Source organism: Equus quagga, chromosome 8 (assembly GCF_021613505.1).
Source record: "Equus quagga isolate Etosha38 chromosome 8, UCLA_HA_Equagga_1.0, whole genome shotgun sequence".
NCBI classification, from domain to species: Eukaryota; Metazoa; Chordata; class Mammalia; order Perissodactyla; family Equidae; genus Equus; species Equus quagga.
In genome coordinates, this window is record NC_060274.1 from 28,950,047 (window position 1) to 28,975,388 (window position 25,342).

Genomic DNA, 25,342 nt, shown 5'->3' on the forward strand with positions numbered 1-25,342 from the left:
CTATTGTCAACAAGTGAATCTGGGTTTGGTCACGTGACGTGCTTTGGCCAACGGGACATTAGCAAACACAACACAGGCAGAGGCTTGTGCACTGGGGACTGCCCTCTTTCTGCTCGATGGAATCCTGCAACTCTCGCTATGCCTATGAGCCCAGGCTAACCTGCCAGATGATGAGACAAATATGAGCATCACCCCACCGACCCTGCACCACCTGCCAGACATATAAGCAAAGCCTGCTAAGACCACCTGACATGTCCACCACCAGAAATGGGAATTAGGCCATCCAGCTCCAGCCAAGCTGACAGAAACCAAAAGAACTGTCCAGAGAGCCCAAAAGAACTAGAAGAAACAACTTTAAGCCACTAAGTTTTAAGGGTGTGTGTTTGTTTACCGCAGCAAAAGAAATGATATAGATGAGTTACAAACTTTCAACAAAAATCCGTGTATATGTTTCCATTCTCAAATAGACCCATATCACACAGTTTGATTGTTATTATACCACTAACCTCAGAGCCACATCATCAGAGAAATGACATGACCTATTAAAACAACATATAATTCCACATGATCTTCAACATTTTCAGACAACCTGCAAGGATACAGATGAAGATGGAAAACAGAACTATACAAGCAAAAAGAATTCCAAAACCAAAGACCAAACAATAGCACGTCTTGATCCTTTGTCAGTGTCGTGCATGTGTATGTGTATATGTGTGTGTCTGTGTTTACACACACATATATACACATACACTCAAAGAAATCTCAAATTAACATGTTCCAAGGAGAAAGGCTGAACAGGTGCAAAAAGGAGTTTCTGTGAAAACTGCAGAGCAGTATCACAGATACAAACACTATCACTATATAAAGACCATAGAAATGGCCACGTTAATTTGTCAGCTTTTAGTTTCTAGAGAACTTAGGGCAAATTACTTTGATTGCTCTGATTTTAATTTAAAAAAAAAAAAAAAGAAAACTAGTTTCATGAGGATGAACACAGAGCATGGACTTGGTTTGGGTTCCACAAGCCACGGGCAGTCGGAGCCATGAGGTGGCACGATATGGGGTCACCATTCACACTATTGTAATCACTGCAGCAACAATTGACGGTATTAGCGGCCCTGCTGGTATTGCTTCTTTGAGTCAGACCTAAACTTGGACATATGAGCACCTGTCTTAAAATTCAAACCAATGGGTTTTTATTTACAAGATTCTAAGCTTCACTATTTGCACAGGTTACAATAACATAATACAAGAAAACACAAAATACATATTTTGACATTATTATATATTCTATTTTATCCACTAAAAAACAGTACTAATTAATTACATAGATACTTATTATCACTATCATGAATTTCTTTAATGCTGCTAAACGTATTCTCCAAAGTAAGATCAAACAAAAAGAGTAAAGGTCAGATCCGCATCCTTCTTTTTCAACTCACACTATTATCTCTTATGTTTCTGGATCTTTTGGATACTGCTTTTTTTAACTGGTTTTGACTGGATTAAAGGTTTTCAGAATATAAAAAGTAGAAAGGGGAATTAAAGAATAGTTACTGCATTACAAAATTTTGAAACTTTTCTTTACAAGTCTGCTCTCCTCCGCTCTGTAAAAAGCACTACCTCACACCTAAACAGGTTCTACTGAATCTAACCTACTGAACTGAGTTAATCAGAAGCCATCAGGACCAAATTATCAAATATTATTCCTGAGCAACCGCCAGAATGTGAATTTGGCTTTATTACCTACAACTTGTCTTTGTTATGGTTGATATTAAGTGAAACCACATTCCAATATTGATACCTCCCTTCCTTTCCCTGGAATACTAACAGGCATTAGCTCAATTAATATTATCATCTCAACTATTCACACAGTAGTCTGTAGGCTAATTCATTTGAATCAGCCACCAAATATATAGAGCTTCACTATGTCTCTCCTAACAAGCATGCATGGTAATGCCATAGATAAGGGGAAGGCAGATGCTGCAAGAGAAATGAGGTACATGATCCATTTTCAATTTCTCAAGACAAGTGTTAATGTCATACTCTAACAGGGTGCCCAGAGTTTCCAAGTTCTCAAAGGAGTGATGAACAAAACGAAGTCCTCAAATACCTAGAAATAAATCTAACAAAAAATGTGTTAAGATCTGTAGGCTAAAAACTAAAAAAACATTATTGGGAGAAAATAAAATGACAAATGAAGGGAAATACCATGATCACAGACTGGAAGATTCAATATTGTAAAGACATCAATTCTACTGCCTACAGACTCAATGTAATCCCAATCAATACCCCAGCAGATTTTTCTGTAGAATCTGATAAGCTAACTATAAAGTTTATGTGGAAATATAAAGAGCCAGGGAAATCTTAAAGAACACAAAATAGATAAACTTATTCCACTAGATATCAAGATTTATTAGAAAGCCATAGCAATTAAGACAAATAGAATAATAGAATTAAAGAGAGCCCAGAAACCCACATATATGATCAACTGATTTATGACTACGGCAACACTGCAATGTAACAGGGAAATGGGTGTCTTTTCAATAAATGACTGTGTCCGCTGAATGCCTATAGGCAAAATGTGAACCTTGATCTTTATCTCATACCATATATATACAAATCAATTCCAGAAGAACTATAGATTTAAATGTGAAAGATGAAACAATAAAAGTTTCCAGAAGAAAACTTCATAGAATGTATTAATGATCTTTGGGGTAGATGAAGATTTCATAAAGAGGACACAAAAAGCAGTATCCATAAGTAGGGGAAAAAACCTTATAAGTTAGATTACATTAAACTTAAGAACTTCTAGCCATCAAAGACACTCAATAATGAAAAGGCAAGCCACTGAGTGAAAGAAAGTATTTGCAATACTTATAGCTAACAAGATTCTTATCTACAATATACAAAGAACTCCAACAAATCAATTAGAAAAAAAGTCCAACAGGGCAAGAGTAGACCAGGTACTTTTACAAAAGAGGATATACAACTGGACAATAATTATATTAAAAGGTGCTTGACCTCCTTAGTCATCAGAGAAATGCAATTTAAACCCACTAATTGATACAGTAATACAGCCACCAGAATAGCTAAAATGGAAAAGAGAGACACTATTAAGTGTGCCCAAGAACATGGAACACTGCTGGTGGGAATGTAAATTGGGACAATAACTTTGGAAAAACTGCAGTATCTAGTGAAGCTAACATTTGCATACCTTTTGATCCTGAAATTCCAATCCTATGTATAGTAGTATATAGCCAACAGAAACAAATACATATGCTCACCAAAACACATGCACAAAAATATTCATAGCATCTCTGTTGTAACAGCCCCAAAGTGGAAACAACTCAAATATCCATCAATAGTAAACAGAATAAATAAATTGTGGTATATTCATACAATAGAGTAAGATACAGCAATGAGAAAACAAACTTACTAAACACAAGATGGATGAATCTGACAAACACAATGCTAAAGGAAAGAAGCCACACATACCAATGTACATACTATTTGATTCCATTATATAAAAGTTCAAAAACAGGTAAAATTTATCTGTGGTGTTCGAAGTCAGGAGAGTAGTTACCTAGGTGTTTGTGTATGTATGGGGGGTCAGGGTACTGACAAAGAGAGGCTTGGGGAGGGCTCTGGCTACTAGTAATATTAGTTTTAAAATCATGGGTTTGTTCACTTTGTAAAGATTCATCAAGCTACACATTTATAATATGTGCATTCTGTGTACATATTATACTTCAGTAAAAAGCTTAATTTTAAAAATCAGTTTTAAAAAAGCTTTAAAAAAGTTTATCTTTAAAAAATTTAAAAATTAAAATAGAACTAACATATGGTCCAGTATGTCCACTTTTGGGTATTTATCCAAAGGAAACGAAATCGCTGTCGAAAAGATATCCACACGCTACGTTCACTGCATTATTTACAATAGCCAAGACATAGAGACGGAAAAACTGAAGTGCTCCTTAATGGATGAATGGATAAAAGAACTGTGGTGTGTGTCTGAGGAATACTATTCAGCCACAAAAAAGGAAGGAAATCCTATCATTTGAGACAACAGGGATGGACCCTGAGGGTATTATGCTAAGTGAAATAAATCACACAAAGACAAATACTGTATGCCTCACTTGCACGTGGAATCTTAAAAACAAACAAACAAAACCTGAATTCACAGATACAGAGAACAGACTGGTGGTTGTTGGGGGCAGGAGGGTTGGGGGGCAAAATGGGTGAAGGTGGTCAAAAAGTACAAACTTCCAGTTAATAGGGTAAATGAGTCTTTGGGATGTAATGTACGTCACAGTGACTACAGTTAATTCTGGATTTGTATATTTGAAATTTGCTCAGGGTACAGCTTAAAAGTTCTCATCACAAGAAAAAAAACCGTACTGTGTGCAGTGATGGATGTTAACTAAACTTATTGTGGAAATCATTTCACAATATATACATATATCAAAGCATTATGTGCACATCAAAACTAATACAATGTCATGTCAATTATCTCAATAAAAAAACATTAGTTAAAAAAAAAAGAAAGGAAATCCCATACCCATTAAGCAGTTACTCCCCATTTTCCTCTTCCTCCAGTCCCTGGCAGCCACCAATCTACTTTCTATTTCTATGCATTTACCCACTCTGGATATTTACTATACATGGAATCACACAACATGTGACCTTTTGTGACTGGCTCCTTCCACCCAGCAGAACGTTTTCAGGTTCATTCACACTGCAGCACATATCAGTACTGTACTCCTTTTCATTGCTGGATAATACTCCATTGTGTGCACATACCACAATTTAGTCAACTCCTGGTCCATATGCAAAGCAGCTGCAGTGATTTCTGATCTTCCGTCCTTGCTGAACTCCCTACCATCAATTAACACACTCTTAAGAGGCCTCACTCAGAAGGCAGGCAGCGCTGGTCAACAAATGGAAAGCTGTTGTAAGACTGCACTAAGTCGGTATAACAACTATCTCTGTATAACCTGCTATATTCTATGAAGCATCTCTAACAACCCTGTGAATAGAGTACTATTATTATCTTTATTTTGTAGGTGAGGGCACTGAGACATAAAGAGCCTAAGTAGGGGCCAGCCCCGTGGCCAAGTGGTTAAGTTCGTGCACTCTGCTTCAGTGACCCAGGGTTTTGCTGTTATGGATCCCGGGCGTGGATACGGCACTGCTCATCAAGCCATGCTGAGGCGGCGTCCCACACAGCAGAACAAGGACCTACAACTAGAATACACAACTATGTACTGGGGGGCTTTGGGCAGGAGAAGAAGAAGAAGAAGACTGGCAACAGATCTTAGCTCAGGCGCCAATCTTAAAAAAAAAGAGCTTACACAGCCATCCAGTGTCACTGGTGAACAGCAGGAGGAGGATCTGACCCCTTCCCTTTCCACTCGCCCCATATCAGAGGTCATCCAGCCACGCTCAGTAAGCCAGCCACAACCCACTACCTTAAAATACTACTATCAAATATTTCTACAAATTAAATTTGGAAGACTGGTTCTCACATTCAAGACAATAAAAGTCTCGAGGTTTAGCTCTAAATATATGTTTGTAAGTCAGTCCCTGTGTAATTCATAAAGCATTTTCCCAAATAAAAAGCTGTATAAACGGTTTTAAAAAATCATTTCCTGAAGGGATACCACCAGTTAGGTTGAGAGAGCTTTTACTGGGGAAAGTCAAGAAATTAGAAATAAAACTAAGCTACAGTAAGCATGCTCATTTTTCTTCTACCACTCTCTCTGGGATCCCATGCGGGTTCATGAAGCCAGCACGTAAGGACCAACCCAAGGCTCCCTTCCACTCTGCAGAAAACAACTGCTCAGTCTCCTAGGCTCTTAAATACACAAGCAGCGTAAGAATCCAGTGTGGAGGACATACCAAATGAGCAGCTCAGGGCAGCGTTTTACCAGCTATCCTTCCCCACACCACAGAACGAGTGGGTCTGGAGGATCCTAGGTTAAAGGAACACAGACCCTGCACGGGTATCTTCCTGCTATTAACTCTACAGCGAAAGAGGTAAAAGCAGTCCTTGCAGCTGACAGATCACATAGATGGGGCCAGAACGACAGCTGCTAACAAAGATGATGCATCTGCCTAGAGCCTCCACTGTGCCATACAGATTACCCAAGAACCCTGAGCAGGTGATGGCAACCAGGGTAGGCGGCTCTTCAAGGACTTGAGACCCACAACCTAGTCACACAGTGGCATGATTAACAAGTCCCAGCATTTCATTTTATTTAATAACAAAAGCACAGTATTCATGTTATACTTATTACATAGTTAAGATGAAAATTATTATTTAATAAAATATTAATAATTCCTAACCTTAAAAGCTATTTGAAAAGCAAGTGTTAAGTATTATGACATTTAAAAAATTACTGAAATAAACTTGCAGAGTATGGCAGTAAGAAAGTTTGTGATATGTAGAAATAAAAGGTATTGGAAGTCAAGAGGCCTAGCATAAAACCTGGCATGTAGTAGATAGATAATAAACGACAAACAAATGATCTAGTACTGAAGGACTTTACGTAAGTAATTTCTTCTCCACTGTAATGTTTCCTTGTTGCTAAAATACATTTTAATGAGGATTAAATGAGTTATTACATATAAAGAGCTTAGAGCAGTTCTTGGCACAGTTGGTACTCAATAAGTAGCAGACACTATTACTACATACCAGTCTGGTTCTATCACTAAACTCGTGTAATCTCAGACAAGTTACAACCATTCTGGAATTCTATAAAATGACAGGGCTAGTAATGGATTGCTGTCCAGCTCCCTTTCAGCTCTGAAAACTATTTAAATTCCGATTCTCAAACATGTTACTTTAGGGAATAATTCCACACACATTAAAACTTTAAATACTACCTTATTTTCCAGACTACACTATATTACAGAATACACACCAAACATACTGTGGGGGCAGGGGATTGGTACGTGTAGTTGTGACTGGACGTCCAGATATCACTTCAGGTGGAGACTATAAGTTGAATACACAGCAAAAAGGTGTACTCAGAATAAGGAAAAGAGTCCTGGAAGAGGATTAAAGAGATTTCATTCTACGCCTGGCACTGCTGCCAACCTTAAATGTATTTACCAGCCAACACTTATTCAGCACCTCCTATGCGATGCAATCACAGTCAAGCCCTTTTAAGGCATTATCACATAAAGCAAGAAGACAATTTTAGGTGATTTTCAGTAAGAGAACTGTTGTAAGGACTGGAAAATACATGGTTAAATTCATTTCATTCGTTTCATTTCCAAGATAAATCTGTGCAAAAAAGGATAACAAAATCTTATTTCATTAATTATCTCTAAGAACAAACAGCTAAGTAGAAACTGAAATTTAAACTGATGTTCACATAAAGAAAGTAATTTATTCTTAATATTCCCGAGAGATTTAACTATATTCTTACCTTTTTATTCAAACCTATAGCAAAATGAAAAGAAAAAAACACAGAAACTTGTCTAAAACATAATTAAAGGTTTTCTAGAAAATATAAAAAATCTCTTACCTGAGCATGAAAATTGGACATAGTCGTTGTCTCTATATCCTTCTTTCCCAATATCTCCATTTTCACTGGCGAATTGGGAAAATTAAATGAAAAGTAGTCTAAAAAGTCAGGTAAGTAAGTAGCTGCCCCATGAACAATACCCATTACATAGAAAGCTGCAGAGTTTTCATTTTCACTGAACACCAGACCCACAAACTCTTCCGCGAACCTCTCCATCTCCACAGGAGACAGGTGGGAGAGCTCGCCACTGTAGGCGTGGATAACAGACGCGCCCCCGTTGGGCTGGTGCTCAATGTGAATGAGCTGCTTGAACTCCAGAGTGTCCAACCTTCTCAGGTTGTTCTGAACCCGTGGCTCCTTTAATGAGACAAAGGGAAACTCACTGTTCTCTGGAATCTTGGAATCATAGTTCTTGGTGTCCCAATTCTTTCCACTGTAATCCTTTATGTTATCACTTAGGATGCCTTTGGCTTCTTGACCTTCAACATCGGAGAGCAATCCTGAGCAAATGGTTTGAATAGATTTGCTGTACATTTTTGGACGCTTCCGTTTTTCATTCTCTTTGTGTTTCTTTTTCTTTTTCTTCTTTACCTTTTTAATTTGTAAGTCTTCTACATTTGTTTTTGGTTTCTCCTTCCCACCTGTTGGGAAAAGTTATTTTTTTGAAACTCCATATTTTAGTTACTTAAAAATCATGCTTTAGGAACTATCTTATAACAAATAAGCAAAGTTTATACTCAGAATTAGGTTTCTATTTGGGACTCGTTTCACACAGTACTGATAATCATAATTTAGTCAGTCTCTTTCCCTCTCTCCACACACACAAAAATGCACACAGGAAGGCTTACAGCAAAGTTACATCTATAGTGCACAGCGCCATTCTGACATGGAGCAGATGCTCAGTGTTTACTAAAGCAACAAAAGGAATGAATGTCTGAGAAAGCATAATCTTCAAGCTTTAAATGTATAACATAAAAAATGGGAAGTTGAACAAAGGTGAACACGAACAATGTGCTCTAGGTGTTTCCCACTGATTTATATCATCAGTTTTACTTTATCTAAGTTCTTAAAAATTGCAAATAGGTGTTCAAGTTTATAAACCACAAAGGGAGAAAAATACTTGTATAGCATAATAGGATTATAGTAATATATAATAGTAATTCCTTAGCTTTTTACCATATTTCCTCCTTTAGATGCAGACTACTCTTGCATCTAAAATGGGCTATTTTTAGTCCACTAGAGTTCACAAAGTTCCCCATAAAGATCCAATAAGGTACAATAAGGGAGTGACACAATTAGAATCATTTCTCATATCCTAAGCACAAATGATACCCTTATACTGGTAAAAAGAGAAATAAAAAAGTATAAGTAAAAGACATGGGGCATCAGGAAGCTTATATATTAATGAGCTTCTGTAACCAAAGGCAAGTAGACTCTGGGCAGAAATTTATAACTCCAAAGAATAAACCATTAGGGGGCCGGCCCCGTGGCCAAGTGGTTAAGTTCACGCACTCTGCTTCAGTGGCCCAGGGTTTCGCCAGTTCGAATCCTGGGCGCAGACATGGCACTGCTCATCAGGCCATGGTGAGACGGCATCCCACATGCCACAACTAGAAGGACCCACAACTAAAAATACACAACTATGTACCAGGGGGTTTTGGGAGGAAAAAAAAAAGAATAAACCATTAATCCACTATAGAATCTAAGTGTACATATAAACAACAATATCAGTGTATATTTATTTCTACACAAGAAAAACAGGAAAAAGTAAACATCCTAAGAAAATATTATACCTCCTAAGATAATACGAAAAAGCCATTAAGCTAACAGTTGAGAAAAGAAGGGCTTCACTGTTTCCACCTGTTATTTCACATTTACAGATAACCTGTCATGAATTAAATCTTCCCAACCCGCTTCTTTACCTAAAATTTTCCGTTTTCACATATCTCTTTTATTCCTTTCTGTCTCCGGTAAGTAAGATGTCCTCCTACTTTCCAAAAATAAGTCCCTCTCACCAACTCCAAAAACTCTGGCTCAAAAGTTCTCTCTCCTCTTCTTTCGACAATCAAAGTTCTTGTGAAGAACCATCTACCCCCAGTGCTCTCCCTGTATTACCTTACTATTCTTATTCCTTAAATTCTGGCTCTGCTTCCAGTCTACTCAAATTTACTTTCCCAGAAAAGTCAAATATCAAATCCAATGATATTCTCTCAAATCATTTTTCCTGATTTCTCCAAGGTTTGACAGAATTATCCAGCTCACCCTTGATTATTTTTCACTTCCACAACACTACTGCCTTAATTTTTGGTCTAACAGCCTCATGACTGCCTTTCATCCTGAATGCTGGAGCCATATTACTCTTTCTCTAAGTTTATATACTGTTTGGATCATATTCACCCCTTGACTCAACTGCTTCCAAGGGTTCTCAATGCGTACCAAATAAAATATAAACTCCTCAGTCTGGAATCAGTACTTCATGCTCTGGTCACTCTGCACCATTACAATTTCTTATAAAACATACCTAGTCCTACCTTATTTTACTACTACTGGCAAAGGCATTTCCTCTCCCTAAAATACCCTTGCCCTGCCTAGTACTTACTACTGAACTCTTGTTTACCCATCCTTTAAAGATAATTCTTACGTCATTTCCTTCATTTTCCTTTCCCTCTTCTCTCTAGTTGGAACTGAAATCACTCAAAATTCATATAAAGTTATTATATATATGATATAGTCATATAAAGTTATTATTTTTCCACTCATGGATCCCTATATATCATATGTCCTTCAGGACACTTGTATGAGTGAAACAAATAACTTTTATATGCATTGAGGTGAAATGATACTTTTTGTGTCCCAATCATTGTATCCCTCATGAAATCTAGTACACTGTTACAGATGAACAGTTAATGAATCTATGAATGAAAAGACTTCTCTCACCAACAGACTACCAGAAGTTTATAGGTTTTTCCCTTCTCTTCCTTTCAGTCACAGGTAAAGTGTATTCCTAACATTTAAACCAAACCGAAGCATTAGCATTCACTAGATAGATTTTTAAAGTTTTATATAATCTCTCCCTCATTTCCTGTCTTGGAATGACATATGAAATGCAGTGGATGTATACATAAGAAATTTTAAAATGCCTTAAGGAAAAAGACCATTTTGAATATTAATGCTCTTTCTTATACTAAAAAGTATTTCAAGTGCACATTACTCTAAATCTATGATTCTTCAGAGACCAATAAATCAGACCTGTAGTTTTTTTAAAGGATCCTGATAAGTACCCAAAACAGAAAGAATAGAATTGCTGTCAAAGTAATTTGGACCCTCAAACAGTATAAGTGTCTAAGGTTGACGGGAAACCCTCACCCCACAGATCCACAGACACAGACACAGACACAGACACAGACACACACACACACACACACACAGACCCAGAGAGAATCAGACACAGAAAAAGATGCAGACACTCACAGAGAGAAAAACACACACACAAAAACAGATACAAAAACAGCATATGCTGTTAATGGCTAATTATATTTTAAAAAACACTTTAAAAATCACAAATTTGCTGGCATTAATTTCCACCACTAACCTTTATGTATATACTTTTAGTATTAATAAAGGAAAAAATAAAGGTTGCCCAGCAAAATTGGATCTGATTTAATATCTAATACAGAAATTAATATATATAACTCCAGTATTATACACAGAAAAAAGTAGTAATTAGCTTAGTTATTTTCAACCTTTGGTCTTTGAGGAGTGACGCTGCTTTTGTCACACGGCAATATTTTCACTCTTCCTGCCATGCATTACCTGTCTTTGACATTTAGTGGACTACCAATACTACCAATAATCTTGGACACTGGCTTCCTTTAACCCCCATTCCACCTACTTATCAGTAAGCTTCTTTGACATGCTACGATAAAATTTAGTTTCAAAAATAGTATAATCATAACATCTATGTTCTTACAACTTATCAATAAACACACAAAAATGGCCGGAACATTTAAGTGTGTTCAGAAAAACTTGGTAGACATTAGCTATAAAAGGATGAGGTAAATAAGCTTATGTTTCAAATTTATTTGTTCCCTTAATGTATTTATAATAAAGCAAACAATCCTATTTTATCAGTGAAAAACATTTACAAGATTTCTGCATTAATAAAAACTTTTTAGCATGTATATAATTGTGGATATATCTCTATTATATTCAACTTGACACAGTGCTTAATGAAAACCTGGAGGCAATGAGACTGGTGTGAAGTAAGAGTTAGCATCTATCATCAAACAATCAAGGCCCGTGAGTGCCAAAGCTCGCAACATTAGCATTATCAGGAGAAAACTGCAAGGAGAGAATAGAAGGTGAAGGCCATAAAGAAAAAACGGGCACACAGCAGTAATTAATAGTATACTCTCCCCAACAAATTGATTCTGTTGTTGCTCCAAGACACCAATAACAATGGATGCCCTTCCCTGATCACAGGCTCACCTGGGAAATGGCCACACAAGCACAGCAAATTGTTTTTGCTGGATAATACCAATAGTTAACACTTAGTACTACAAAGGGACAGGCACTGTTTCCCAAATGACTCTCATGTTTTTATTCATTTAATTATCTATATACTACCCATTGAGGAAAGGAGATAGATTTGTTGTTTTTTAATCACAAGAATTAACCTTTCCTACATGTTTACAGGAAAGATTCATATCCGCTTACTGAATACCTGTGGACCAGTCACTGTACGTGGCACTTCACCCATAATTTACCTCCTTTAATTTTCACAACCTTGTCAGGCAGTAATTAAATTATTATTTACCTCTATTAGGCAGTAAATACATTTTCCATGGTCATCCCAGAGGTCACCAATTCATTTCCAAATCTATCTCATTTTTTCCCTTTATCATTACTAGATTTCAGTTTAGCTCAGTTGAAATTTTTCATTTACTTCAAAGTCAAGGTTACTATTGCATATTACTAGAAAATATTTATTTATTAGGCTATTTTAAATTTTGTTTGCATAATCTCTAGATTCACATATTTCACATTAAGGGCATGTTAGAAATGCAACATTCAACCAAGTGACAGGAATTTACATTATTGTTCAATCAAATGGATAAGAAAATGACTATCTAACGAAACCATTAAAAAATAACTATTTGACTAAACCAATTGGGTTAAGCTAAGTAAACATTTCAAACATTAATCACTAGCTGCTGTACAGCACTAGTGTGTTAGATTTGATTCCTGCCTCAAAAGGCTTACAATCTAATTAGACAACACAGATAAAACACACTAGCAAAAGAAACAGAACCAAAGGACCACGAGCATTAACTAAGTAAGCATCAACTTAAGCTCTGACATGTTTCTTCAAGGTCAAAAGAATTTTATGGAAAATAAACTTCTGACAAGTAGAAAATACAGCTTACATAAAGTACTCCCAAAGAACATCTGGAAACATGACAATGAATGAAATGAAAATACACAATCTAGTGCTGTTTATCTTAAATAATATAAATTAACCTCTTAGTTTGTTGCACACGCAGTGCTATGGCCTCTTCTCCCTTATGCACACATAAAGGCTTACCATCACATAAATGCAACATGAAATTAACCGAAGTCAACGCACTCTCATCTGTAAATTGTCAACTTGACAGGGCAGCTAATGATTCGCTATCCGTCTAACAAACAAATGCCACTGATTCTTCCTATCTTGCTATCTGACTGAATTTAAGACTGTCCATATTTCTATTCTACCACAAATTTTCTCTGACAAAGTTCAGGTTTATTGATAGGATTTGTCTTATTACCCAACTACCCAGCCCCATGCATAAACAGCAACTGAAAACAATTGTAACAATAAAGAAAAAGGATATAAAAAGAGGATATTCTTAAGCATGCAAGAAACACAGAGTAAAATAGTACATGTTCTAATTTAGCTCACAGTAAAATGTTCCCTCTAAATCCAGAATATGATATGGTAATTACTGTCAAATATTTAAAAGATCACTTCCTCCACCATTCCTATCATGCTAAAAATTGCTCTAGCTTTTTATTTTAGATTATCTAAATATGGATAAAGACTAATAATGCAAAGATAGAATTAGATAACATATTTTAAAATAACTTAAGGAGCTTAATAGTTTAATGAAACTTAACTTTTACTACTTTTTCATGACTCATTAAATAAATATACTAAAGACATGACATTTTCTTTTTGTATTCTGACCATTTAATGTTTATTCTCAGCAAAATTCAGCACCAAATAACATTTCTTATTTTCGTCACTAAGCCAGTAAGTATACTAAGCAATATAATACAATTAAAATCACTGAATATAAACTTACTTTTCAGCAAAATCTTTACTTCTCCATTTTCTTTCTTGATCTCATTCATTACTTTATGCTTCTTTTTTTCTCTCTCTTTTTCTTTATCTCTCTCTCTAATTTTGTCTTTGATTTTATCTGAAAGACAAAGTAAAGGAAATATTTAAAACTACTTACCATTTTATTTTTTTCCATGAACTACAGTGCAATTTCTAGCATTACAATACACCAAGAAATCAAAATGAAAAACAAACATGCAGTTTTTTCTTCCACTCAGGTTCTGGAAAATATTTCTAAATTTCCTTTCATATATTGAACGTGGAATACATAATACACACATCATAAACTCAAAATTTATCATCATACATTTCACTCTAAAGATTATTCTTCACTTATTTCATGTCAACCACAACAGTAGACTAACTTCAAATAACTTAATTGGCTAACTTTAATTGAGACGGTAAAATACAGTGGAAAAAGTGCTAAGTTTGAAGTTGGGTATATCTGAATTAGTAAAATAATATTAGAAAAATTACTCATCTCAGTTTCCTAATCTGTAAAGTGGTGGGTGATATCTTTCTCATAGGTTACTATAAAGACTAAATGAAGAAACATAAAATGACTACCCAGAGCCTGTACATATAAGACTAGATGTTAGTTCCCTTACCCTTGTACCTTTTAGAAAGGATCTAGCTAGTGATATTATATTAAAATAAATGGTATAAGAACTCTAGGAATCATTGATCTGCATTCTAAAAATTGAATTTATAAAATTATGTGATGTCATGTTCTTATTTGTTCAATCAAGCTTCTATGCACCCAGCAAAAGACAAAATGTAGAGGAGAATTTAAAAGTAGTGACACAGTCCTTGCCCTCAAAAAGCTTACTGCTGATTACAAAGCCATGAGGCAAGCACACAAAACTGTAAAATACCCCATAATGTAACAGAGATTATAAAGTGTATATGCATACTGCATACTTTCTTAAAATCCCTTATTTTCCTTTCTATAAATACTACCCTAATTCAGGTCCTAATCTCTTAATGATTAGATTACTGTCTCAATGAGCACTGTCCCATAAAAACATAGTGCTTACCATATATGTAAATTTAAATTTTCTAGTAGTCACATTAGAAACAAAAGGAAAGAGTGAAATTAATTTTATAATATATTTTATCTAACCAATATATCTAAAACATCATTTCAAAATGAAACCAATACTAAACAATTATTAGAGATATTTTATATTTTTTTCATAATAAGATTTCAAAATCCAGTGTATATTTTACACTTACAGCATATCTTAACTCAAAGTAGCTCCATTTTAACTGTTGACAGCCAGATGAGACTACTGGCCACCATACTGAACTCAGGTCTAGACTACTTCAATAGCCAATTCTCAAAGAATTAAATCCATGCACTTATTAAACATCTAAAAACTTACACTCACTAATAAATACAAATTCAAACAAGATATTTTCACCTATCAAGCTGACAAAAGTGCTTTTCTTAAAAGTGCTAATACCCAAAGCGAATGAGAGAACAGTTGATGGTAGAGCAAAGCAAAACAGGGGTTCACTGACTTGACACATACGCACTGCTGAGTACAAGCAAAAGGTTAGGGACACAGAGGCGAAGAAGCTGGATACGGTCCTCATCTGCTCACATATGGCTGAAATTCTAGACTAGAGAAAGCTGCTCTCACTCTTCACATTAGTTTGGTACTCTTACTTTTTGAGGTTTAAAGTCCTTGAATCCTGTCATAGACTGTCACTGAGGCATAAAATGTTACTCCAAATAGCTGGAGCTTAACATATATGTAAGTTAATATTTCCTAATAACCACACATTTTATAAAATGAACTATTTACATATCATTTAAAATAACAACCGAAGAACAGTCATCTGAAATGTCTCCACATTTCTTTTTTCTAATTATCCTATTTATCTTACTAACCTCAAAGTGCTATTTCAGTAACTATTTTTTCAAAAGATTTTTATTTCCTTTTTCTCCCCAAAGCCCCCTAGTACATAGTTGTATATTCTTAGTTATGGGTCCTTCTAGTTGTGGCATGTAGGATGCCGCCTCAGCGTGGCCTCATGAGCAGTGCCATGTCCGCACCCAGGATCCAACCTGGCGAAACCCTGGGCCGCGGAGGCAGAGCGCACCAACTTAACCACTTGGCCACAGGGCCAGCCCCACAATAACTACTAAACATTTTAAAGTTTATTAAAGTATAATATACATATGGGAAAAAGCATGTACATATACAACTAAATTTTCACAAAAATAAACAGCACCTCACAACCCCTCCTGCGTTCCCTTCCAGTCTTTATGCAGCACCCCAAAGGATAACCACAATCCTAACTTCTAACCACAGAGATTAAAATATCTATACAATTTTGAGGTCAGCCCCATGGCCAAGTGGTTAAGTTCACACGCTCTGCTTCAGCGGCCCACGGTTTTGCTGATCTGGATCCTGGGCGCAGACCTAGCACCGCTCATCAAGCCATGCTGAGGTGGCATCCCACATAGCACAACCAGAAAGACCTACAACCAGAATATACAACTACGTACTAGGGGACTTTGAGGAGAAGGAGGAGAAGAAGGAGGAAAAAAATAACTATAGAATTTTAATGGCATATATAAAGAATATGATATACTATAAACCTACCACAGTCACAAATATAACTTTTTCAGAATAAAATTCAACCAGCTTCTCAGGAAATAAAACTATAATAGAGTATGACCCAATTTTTTATAGATTTCATTTATAAATATATTTATCTATTGACTTTACTTTTTAGAGCAGTTTTAGGTTGACAGCAAAATTGAACAGAAGGCAGAGAGATTTCCCATCTACACCTCCTGCCCCTACACATCCCCATCTTAAAAAAAACTATAAGTAATATACACACACATTACCCCCAAAACAGTAAAAGAGTACATTTGTATGCTGACAAATGGCAATTAGACTTTGGTGGTGAACACAATGTAGTCTACACAGAAGTCAAAATATAATGATGTACACCTGAAATTTACATAATGTTATAAACCAACGTTATCTCAATAAAAAAATTAATCAGACAAAAAAATATATACATACACACATTCAGAAAACAGACAAAGACAACAGTGCAAAAAACGGTCTTGGAACATGCCTTCAAGTATGATATTAAACGGTTCAGGTGAAGATTAGTTGAAAGTGTGAAGTCACTATAGGAAAAATATCTATAGAAACAAAGCCAAGACAGGAAGAGTGACTGACAACATAACTTCAGTTACCTCCTCCCACACCCGAAACCTTCTATGCGAACCAGCAAACACAAATCAGTCTAGACACACCTAGGAGAAAAGCGTTTCTGTGGCACAACCTGCTGTCCCAACCTACACACCTGTCTCAGCCTTCCAACTTTCCTTTCATCCTTCCTAGAATTTTTTGCGTCTTGTCAGAGCACATTCTTTTTCAAAATCCAACGTTAAATGCCTTCATTAAATTTTCTGTAATCATATTACAGATAACATAAAGATGTTATTTACATGTCACAGGTAAACAGGTTACCGCTAAGAGAAAGTGGGAAGCCTACAAGCTCAGAAGACCGAGTCGGTTCAAGTTTAAGCTCTGCAACCTTGATCTTGGGGCCAGCCTCGTGGCCGAGTGGTTACGTTCGCACGCTCCGCTTTGGCGGCCCAGGGTTTCGCTGGTTCAAATCCTGGGCGCAGACATGACACCGCTCATCAGGCCACGCTGAGGTGGTGTCGCACCGCCACAACTAGAAGCACCTACAACTAAAATACACAACTATGTACCAGGTGGCTTTGGGGAGAAAAAGGAAAAATAAAATCTTTAAAGAAAAATTTTTTTTAATTACATTTTAAGCTCCACAACCTTGATCTAACAAACTGCCAGATCTTCAGTTTCAGCTGTAAAATGGAGTTTATGTAAAAATTTAATAGGAAATACATACAAAAGTATTTTATAAAGATATAAGGCTTATGAATGTAGAATATTATCATCTGTCTATCTATCTGTCCATAATACTGGGCCATGATAAACATTTTTGGCTGTAACAATTCAGAACGCCACTGTCTATAAAATCTGCTACCACACTGTAATGTTTTCATATTTATAAAAGACACTTCTAAATCTTTTCACAAGGGAAACGGCTCCCTGGCAGCGTATTTACTGTAATACATTGTTCTTTAAAAAATTGTCATTCTTCATTCTTTACAGAATTAGAACAAAGAATCCTAAAATTCATATGGGGCAACAAAAGACCCCGAATTGCTAAAGCAATCCTGAGAAAAAAGAACAAAACGGGAGGCATCACAATCCCTGACTTCAAAACATACTACAAAGCTACAGTAATCAAAACAGCATGGTACTGGTACAAAAACAGGTGCACACATCAATGGAACAAAATTGAAAGCCCAGAAATAAAACCACACATCTGTGGACAGCTTATCTTTGACAAAGGAGCTGAGGGCATACAATGGAGAAAAGAAAGTCTTTTCAACAAATGGTGCTGGGAAAACTGGAAAGCCACATGTAAAAGAATGAAAATTGACCATTCTTTTTCACCATTCACCAAAATAAACTCAAAATGGATTAAAGACCTAAAGGTGAGACCTGAAACCAGAAGGCTTCTGGAAGAAAACGTAGGCAGTACACTCTTTGACATCAGTATTAAAAGGATCTTTTCGGACACCATGCCTTCTCAGAGAAGGGAAACAATAGAAAGAATAAACAAATGGGACTTCATCAGATTAAAGAGCTTTTTCAAGGCAAATGAAAACAGGATTGAAACAAAAAAACAACCCACTAACTGGGAAAAAATATTTGCAAGTCATATATCTGACAAAGGCTTAATATCCTTAATATATAAAGAACTCTCGCAACTCAACAACAAAACATCAAACAACCCAATCAAAAAATGGGCTGGAGACATGAACAGACATTTCTCCAAAGAAGATATACGGATGGCCAATAGGCACATGAAAAGATGCTCATCATCGCTGATCATCAGGGAAATGCAAATCAAAACTACACTAAGATATCACCTTACACCCGTTAGAATGACAAAAATATCTAAAACTAATAGCAACAAATGTTGGCGAGGTTGCGGAGAAAAAGGAACCCTCATACACTGTTGGTGGGAATGCAAACTGGTGCAGCCACTATGGAAAACAGTATGGAGATTCCTCAAAAACTAAAAATAGAACTACCATACGATCCAGCCATCCCACTACTGGGTATTTATCCAAAGAGCCTGAAGTCAGCAATCCCAAAAGTCCTGTGCACCCCAATGTTTATTGCAGCACTGTTTACAATCGCCAAGATGTGGAAGCAACCTAAGTGCCCATCAACAGACGAATGGATAAAGAAGATGTGGTACATATATACAATGGAATACTACTCAGCTGCAAAACAGAACAAAATCATTCCATTTGCAATAACATGGATGGACCTTGAGAGAATTATGTTAAGTGAAATAAGCCAGCAAGAGAAAGATAATCTGTGTATGACTCCACTCATATGAGGAATTTAAAACTATGGACCAAGAACAGTTTAGTGGATACCAGGGGAAAGGTGGGGTGGGGGGTGGGCACAAAGGGTGAAGTGGTGCACCTACAACATGACTGACAAACATTAATGTACAAGTGAAATTTCACAAGATTGTAACCTATCAATAACTCAATAAAAAAAAGGAATAAAAAAAATTGTCATTCTTAGTTTTTATTCATTTCTTTTCATGACCAAGCCTTCAAATAGTTTTATCCTTCATGGTCTAATCTAAGGCTTGGAAAGAATTTCCAGCTCACCTTCCCATCACAATTCTTAGAATAAAAGTAAGAATTACTGCACCATAAGATTTTATTTTTTTCCTTTTTCTCCCCAAAGCCCCCCGGTACATAGTTGTATATTCTTCATTGTGGGTCCTTCTAGTTGTGGCATGTGGGATGCTGCCTCAGCGTGGTTTGATGAGCAGTGCCATGTCCGCGCCCAGGATTCAAACCAACGAAACACTGGGCCACTTGCAGCAAAGCGTGCAAACTTAACCACTAGGCCACGGGGCCAGCCCCCATTGCACCATAAGAACAAGAAAATTTCTGTTTTGAAAAGTCCAACTTAACAATAAGGACAAGTTTTATTTAAAAACAAAAAGGAGGAAAAGGGGAGTAGCAGATAGAAGGAAACAGATGCAAAGAGACCCATGATATAGTTTAAAACCTAAAGAGACAAAAGGAATATAAGAACGGAGGAAAGGAGAAGGAATAAAGGACTAAGTCATTATCAACCCAGAACATACTACAAATTACATATGTGAAAAAATACACAGGGGCTAAAGACATACTTTATAAATAAAAGTTAAGATATAATATAGAAAGCTGATTAAAATAATTTCAAATAAAATACAAATGGGATTTTCAAACATGCAGTCAACTTACGATTCAGCAGTATATGCCACATACACCTCAGGGTAACATATATTTCATTTACCTGATATATTTCTATTGAGCAAATTAATAATAGTGTTGCACTAAAGAATCTTACAATCGACAAGATATCAGTTGATTCTTCCTGTAAGTACCACTTTGGAAAACCAGTTCCTAAATAACAAAATCATTTTTTTTTTATTTGGTTATAATAAAATTCACTAGTCTCCACCAGCATTAAAGTCATTATAATAATGTATGGATAAAAATACACACATACACACACACACACACACACACACAAGTATTAATCACTCCAATAAGAAGAAAATAAAACTTAAGAAAAACTTTGTTAGAGAATACTTTTAAGAGATTTATTAAATAATATATCAACAATCCATTTATTTGGAATCTTCAGAATTAATTCATAGATTTCCAGACAACAGAAGGTTGCCATTTATTTTTTAATCATTCTAATAATTTTCAAAAGTGTACTACATACTTCTCTGCTTTCACAAATACAAGAAATATAATTTAGTCTTTTCATTATGACAAAAATTTTAACTCTCATTATTATACTCATATTGATGACCTCAAAAACAGAAAAAGAAAATTAACTGCTCAAAACTAAAAAGCAGCAGTTGAGTATCATTTTATTTTTTTTTTTTTTATTTATTTTTTTTTTTTTAAAGATTTTATTTTTTCCTTTTTCTCCCCAAAGCCCCCCGGTACATAGTTGTGTATTCTTCGTTGTGGGTTCCTCTAGTTGTGGCATGTGGGACGCTGCCTCAGCGTGGTCTGACGAGCAGTGCCATGTCCGCGCCCAGGATTCGAACCGACGAAACACTGGGCCGCCTGCAGCGGAGCGCGCAAACTTAACCACTCAGCCACGGGGCCAGCCCCCGAGTATCATTTTATTTTTACTGTCTCAGCTGTCATTTGTCACTCCAGGTAAGAGAGGTGACAGCTCTAACTTCCGGCAGCCACCAAAAGGCTCTCATCTGTCCTGGACTAAGAAACTAGACCAGTCCATTTGTACTACACTGTCCAAAACAAGAAGCAGGTTCCCTATCTCCAGCTCTATTACAGCAATTTCCACAGTGCATTCTAGTTAGTTACAAACATATCTTTGTCTTATCAACATTCCTGCCCCCATCACTGTACACTCCTTGAGGGAAGAAAAAGCTCTCCCTCAATAAGCGCTTGTTCAATGCATCAACAGGTCCTGGGATAAAGTGAGAAATTATTGTGTTATTTTCCACAGTACTTCATGACTTTCTCTCCTATAAGGTGCTCTAGGTTGATCTTTATTCATCCTTCCTTCCTTTTCCTCTGCCACGCCACAGCAAGGAAAGGAATTTTTAGTCCTTAAAGCCTCCAGTAGTTCCTCAAATTTACTGCTCTTTTCTATTAGTTTATTAATTCTATTAATCTATTATTCACATTAAAAGAAGAATAACCGGTGCTGATGAAGGTAAGTGAAATAGGCACTTCTTTACAATGATAATGACTATGAACTGAGAGTCTTACTAGAGGGCGATTTAACAATGTGTTGAAAAGGCATTAAACCTGATCATTCCTTTGATCCCACAAACCCACTGCTGGGATTAATAAAAAGGAAATAACCAAGCCTGCACAAACACACATGTACAGGGGTCCTCATTCCATATTATCTATGATAGTGAAAAACTGTAAGTAACTTAAATGCTTAATAATGGAGATTGGGTAAATAAATTTGGGTATATTCATAAATGGAAAATTATGAAGCCACTAAAAACCATGTCTGGGTAATAGTTACCATCATGGGGAAAATGTTCACAATGTATTAGAAGAAAACAGCAAGTTGATATATATAAATTTCAATCTATAAAAGGATCCCAAGTCTGTCATATCTATGTGTGTGTATTTAAACCTAGGTGTATACATGCAAACGTACAGACATATGAACACACATATTTACGTGCACACATCTGTGTCTATATAGAGATCTATATTAATTAAAAGTCTGGAGGATAAAGTTGAGATAACCTGCCAAAATCAGAGCAACAAGACAAAGAAGTGGAAATAGAAAAAAAAAGTGACGCAAGGATCTGTTCAGGAGATCAACAGCAAATTAACTGAAATTTCAAAAAAGAAAAACAATTTTAAAGGGAAGAAAAATATCAAAAAAAAACACCCACAATGGAAGAAATTTTCCCAGAAAAGATCAGTCTCCAAAATGAGATTCCATCAAGGGATGAGTACACAGAACAGAATTCACTACTGCAGCCCCTTCCCACACACATGGCTCACCATCGTGAAATTTCAGTACACCAGGTATAAAGATCCTAAAAGCCTCCAGAGGAGAAAAACCACATGGCATAGAAAAGATCAGTTAACAGTGTGGAACTGGACTCTTCAACACACCACCAGATGCTAGAAAGCAACGTAGCAGTGCCTTTAAACTTCTGAATGAAAACAATTTTTAGGGGCTGGCCCCGTGGCCTAGTGGTTAAGCTCAGCACGCTCCACTTTAGGCCAACAGGTTCATGGGTTCGGTTGCTGGGCATGGACCTACACCACTCTGGAGCCATGCTGTGGCAATGACCCACATACAAAATAGAGAAAGACTGGCAACAGATGTTAGCTTAGGGCAAATATTCCTCAGCAAAAAAAAAAAAATGAATTTTTAACCTAGAATTCTAGAATCTGCCAAACTATCAAGCATGAAGAAAGAAGACATCTTCAGACAAGCAAAAGTTCAAACATTTCTACTGCACACACATCCCTTCTTAGGAAGTTATGTGAGAGTGTGCCCAAGTAAATTAAGGAGCTAAACAAAGAAGGAAGAAGAGATGTGATCCAGGAAACAGGGGACCCAGCACAGGAGAGCACACAAGAACTTATCAGCATGAAAGCTGTGCACCTGGCTCAAAGGGCAACCAGTTCAGGTCGAAGTACCAGAATGCAGAACTGCAGAAACAAGACCTCCAGGAATAAAAGAGAATTGCCAGATTATTTCTCATTACAAAACACAGAGCACAGGGCTAAAAATGAAGCAATTGGCATATACGTAAATGAAAAAGAAGGGAAATTTTTAACTACGTGAACACCAAGAAAGCCATACAGAAAAGGATCTCTGACTTGCATTGAACAGTATTTGCAGTCATAGTAAGCAGTGATTATTGCTTTAACTAAGGTTTATGAAATATTAGAGAGGAAAGAAGCTCACTTATAAAAGTGCTAAACTCTTAACAAGAATGCAACATATGTTTAAAACTGATCAATCAAAAAATAGAAGGTGGGGGGGGTGTGGGGAGGGCACAAAGGGTGAAATGGTGTGCCCACAACATTACTAACAATAATGTACAACTGAAATCTCACAAGGTTGTAATCTATCATAATCTTAAAAAAAAAAACAATATGTATATGTATCAAGTAGACCTACTATAATCTAAAAAAAAAAAAACAAAAATAGAAGGTAGTATGATCATTTCCCTCAGAACTTTGGAATAAAAAGAAGATGAGAACAGAAAGAGTTACAGCTGGGGGTGGGTAGGGAATGGAGAGAGTCAGGGCCATTTCTCATAATAAATCTTTCAGTATTGCTTGATTTTTTAAATTAAATTTTATTTTTAAAATTCGCAAAGTCATGCTCTTCCTCCCAAAAACCCGTAACCTCAGTCTAATCACGAGAAAAACATCAGACAAATTCCAGTTGAGGGACATTTGACGTTTTACAAAATACCTGACTAGTACGCCTCAAACTGCTGAGGTCATCAAAAGCAAGAAAAGTATGAGAAAGCACCACAGCCATGAAGTCTCCGTAGACAATCATTAAATGTAATGTGGTATCCTAGATGGGATCCTTGAATTAAGAAAGGACAACAGTAAAAACCAAGGAAACATGAATAAAGTATGGACTTAACGATAATGTAGCAATACTGGTTCATTAATTGTAATAAACATACTATACAAATATAAGATTTTAATTATATGAGAAAGTGAGTATAGAGTATATGGGAATTCTGTACTATCTCTGTAACTTTCCTGTAAATCTAAAACTACTCTAAAATTAATAAAGGCTTACTAAAATTTATATGCATACAAATTTATAAAGGCAAAACTTAGAAAAAAACACACATACACGGGTTGTATATGTGTGTGTACAAATTTAACACTACGTAATGGTCAGAGCTCCAAGACACACTGTAAAGTAAAAAGAACAGGTTATAGAAAAACGCATTTAGTATACTCAGGTTTTGTAAAACAAGCTACATATTCTTTTCTGTGAGTGTGTGTATACATACGTATACATAGGAATGCACAGAAAGTGGTCCAGAAGGACGAACACAAACACCTAACAGAATTTACTCCAGGGAAAGAACAAAGAGAACTCTTGGTTTTTATTTCACGTACTTCTAAATTATCTGAAATTTATACAACAGAAAGGGATTCACATTTATGTATTACTTGTGTAATTAAGTTGTTAGCCTAAATCTCCTTCCTGACAGAATTGATAATTATGTTCAAATATTTTTTTTTAAAAAAAAGATTTAGAATCACTTAAGATATTGGTAGGCAATGAGGTATAGTGCCTAATGCGGGGAGAAAGAGAAAAAAACACTTCAAAATAAAACACTGAATTAATATATAAGCTAATACACACACACAAAATAATCGTACTTTTTTCAAAGTCCTTCCTTCATTAAGACTGTTCAAATGTATTTCTACCTCAAAAGAACAAAAGGAGAAAATATTATACAATTATTTATGTATTCTGAATATGTATACATAATTTGTTAGATTTAATAGCTTTTAAGAAAAAGATAGAAATCCCATGCTACATTATGACTCATTAAACCACAGATTTTGGTATAAAGAAGGATCTTCACATAGGTTCATCGGATTATTTTTTTAAATAGAAGTATCATAAAAATCTGGCGGTTCTTAAGATATGTTGGTAGAATTTAATGCTCAAGCTTTCAGCCACAACACATTCTTGTAGCACAAACCTCAAACAGGCTTGATGCTATCAGTCGCCTGCTTCAGATTCGTGCTGTAAGT

The 25,342-nt window shown here is 36.0% G+C and overlaps 1 protein-coding gene across 1 annotated transcript in view; it reads right to left on the reverse strand.

The window, feature by feature from the left end:
- RSBN1L (round spermatid basic protein 1 like) overlaps positions 1-25,342 on the reverse strand; it is a 71,484-nt gene that overhangs the window by 26,587 nt on the left and 19,555 nt on the right. The window contains exons 4-6 of the mRNA XM_046668910.1: positions 17,254-17,275; positions 13,880-13,996; positions 7,536-8,176 (exon numbers count right to left, since the gene is read on the reverse strand). Coding sequence (XP_046524866.1) covers positions 7,536-8,176; positions 13,880-13,996; positions 17,254-17,275 — 780 coding nt within the window. The remainder of the gene's footprint in view (positions 1-7,535; positions 8,177-13,879; positions 13,997-17,253; positions 17,276-25,342) is intronic.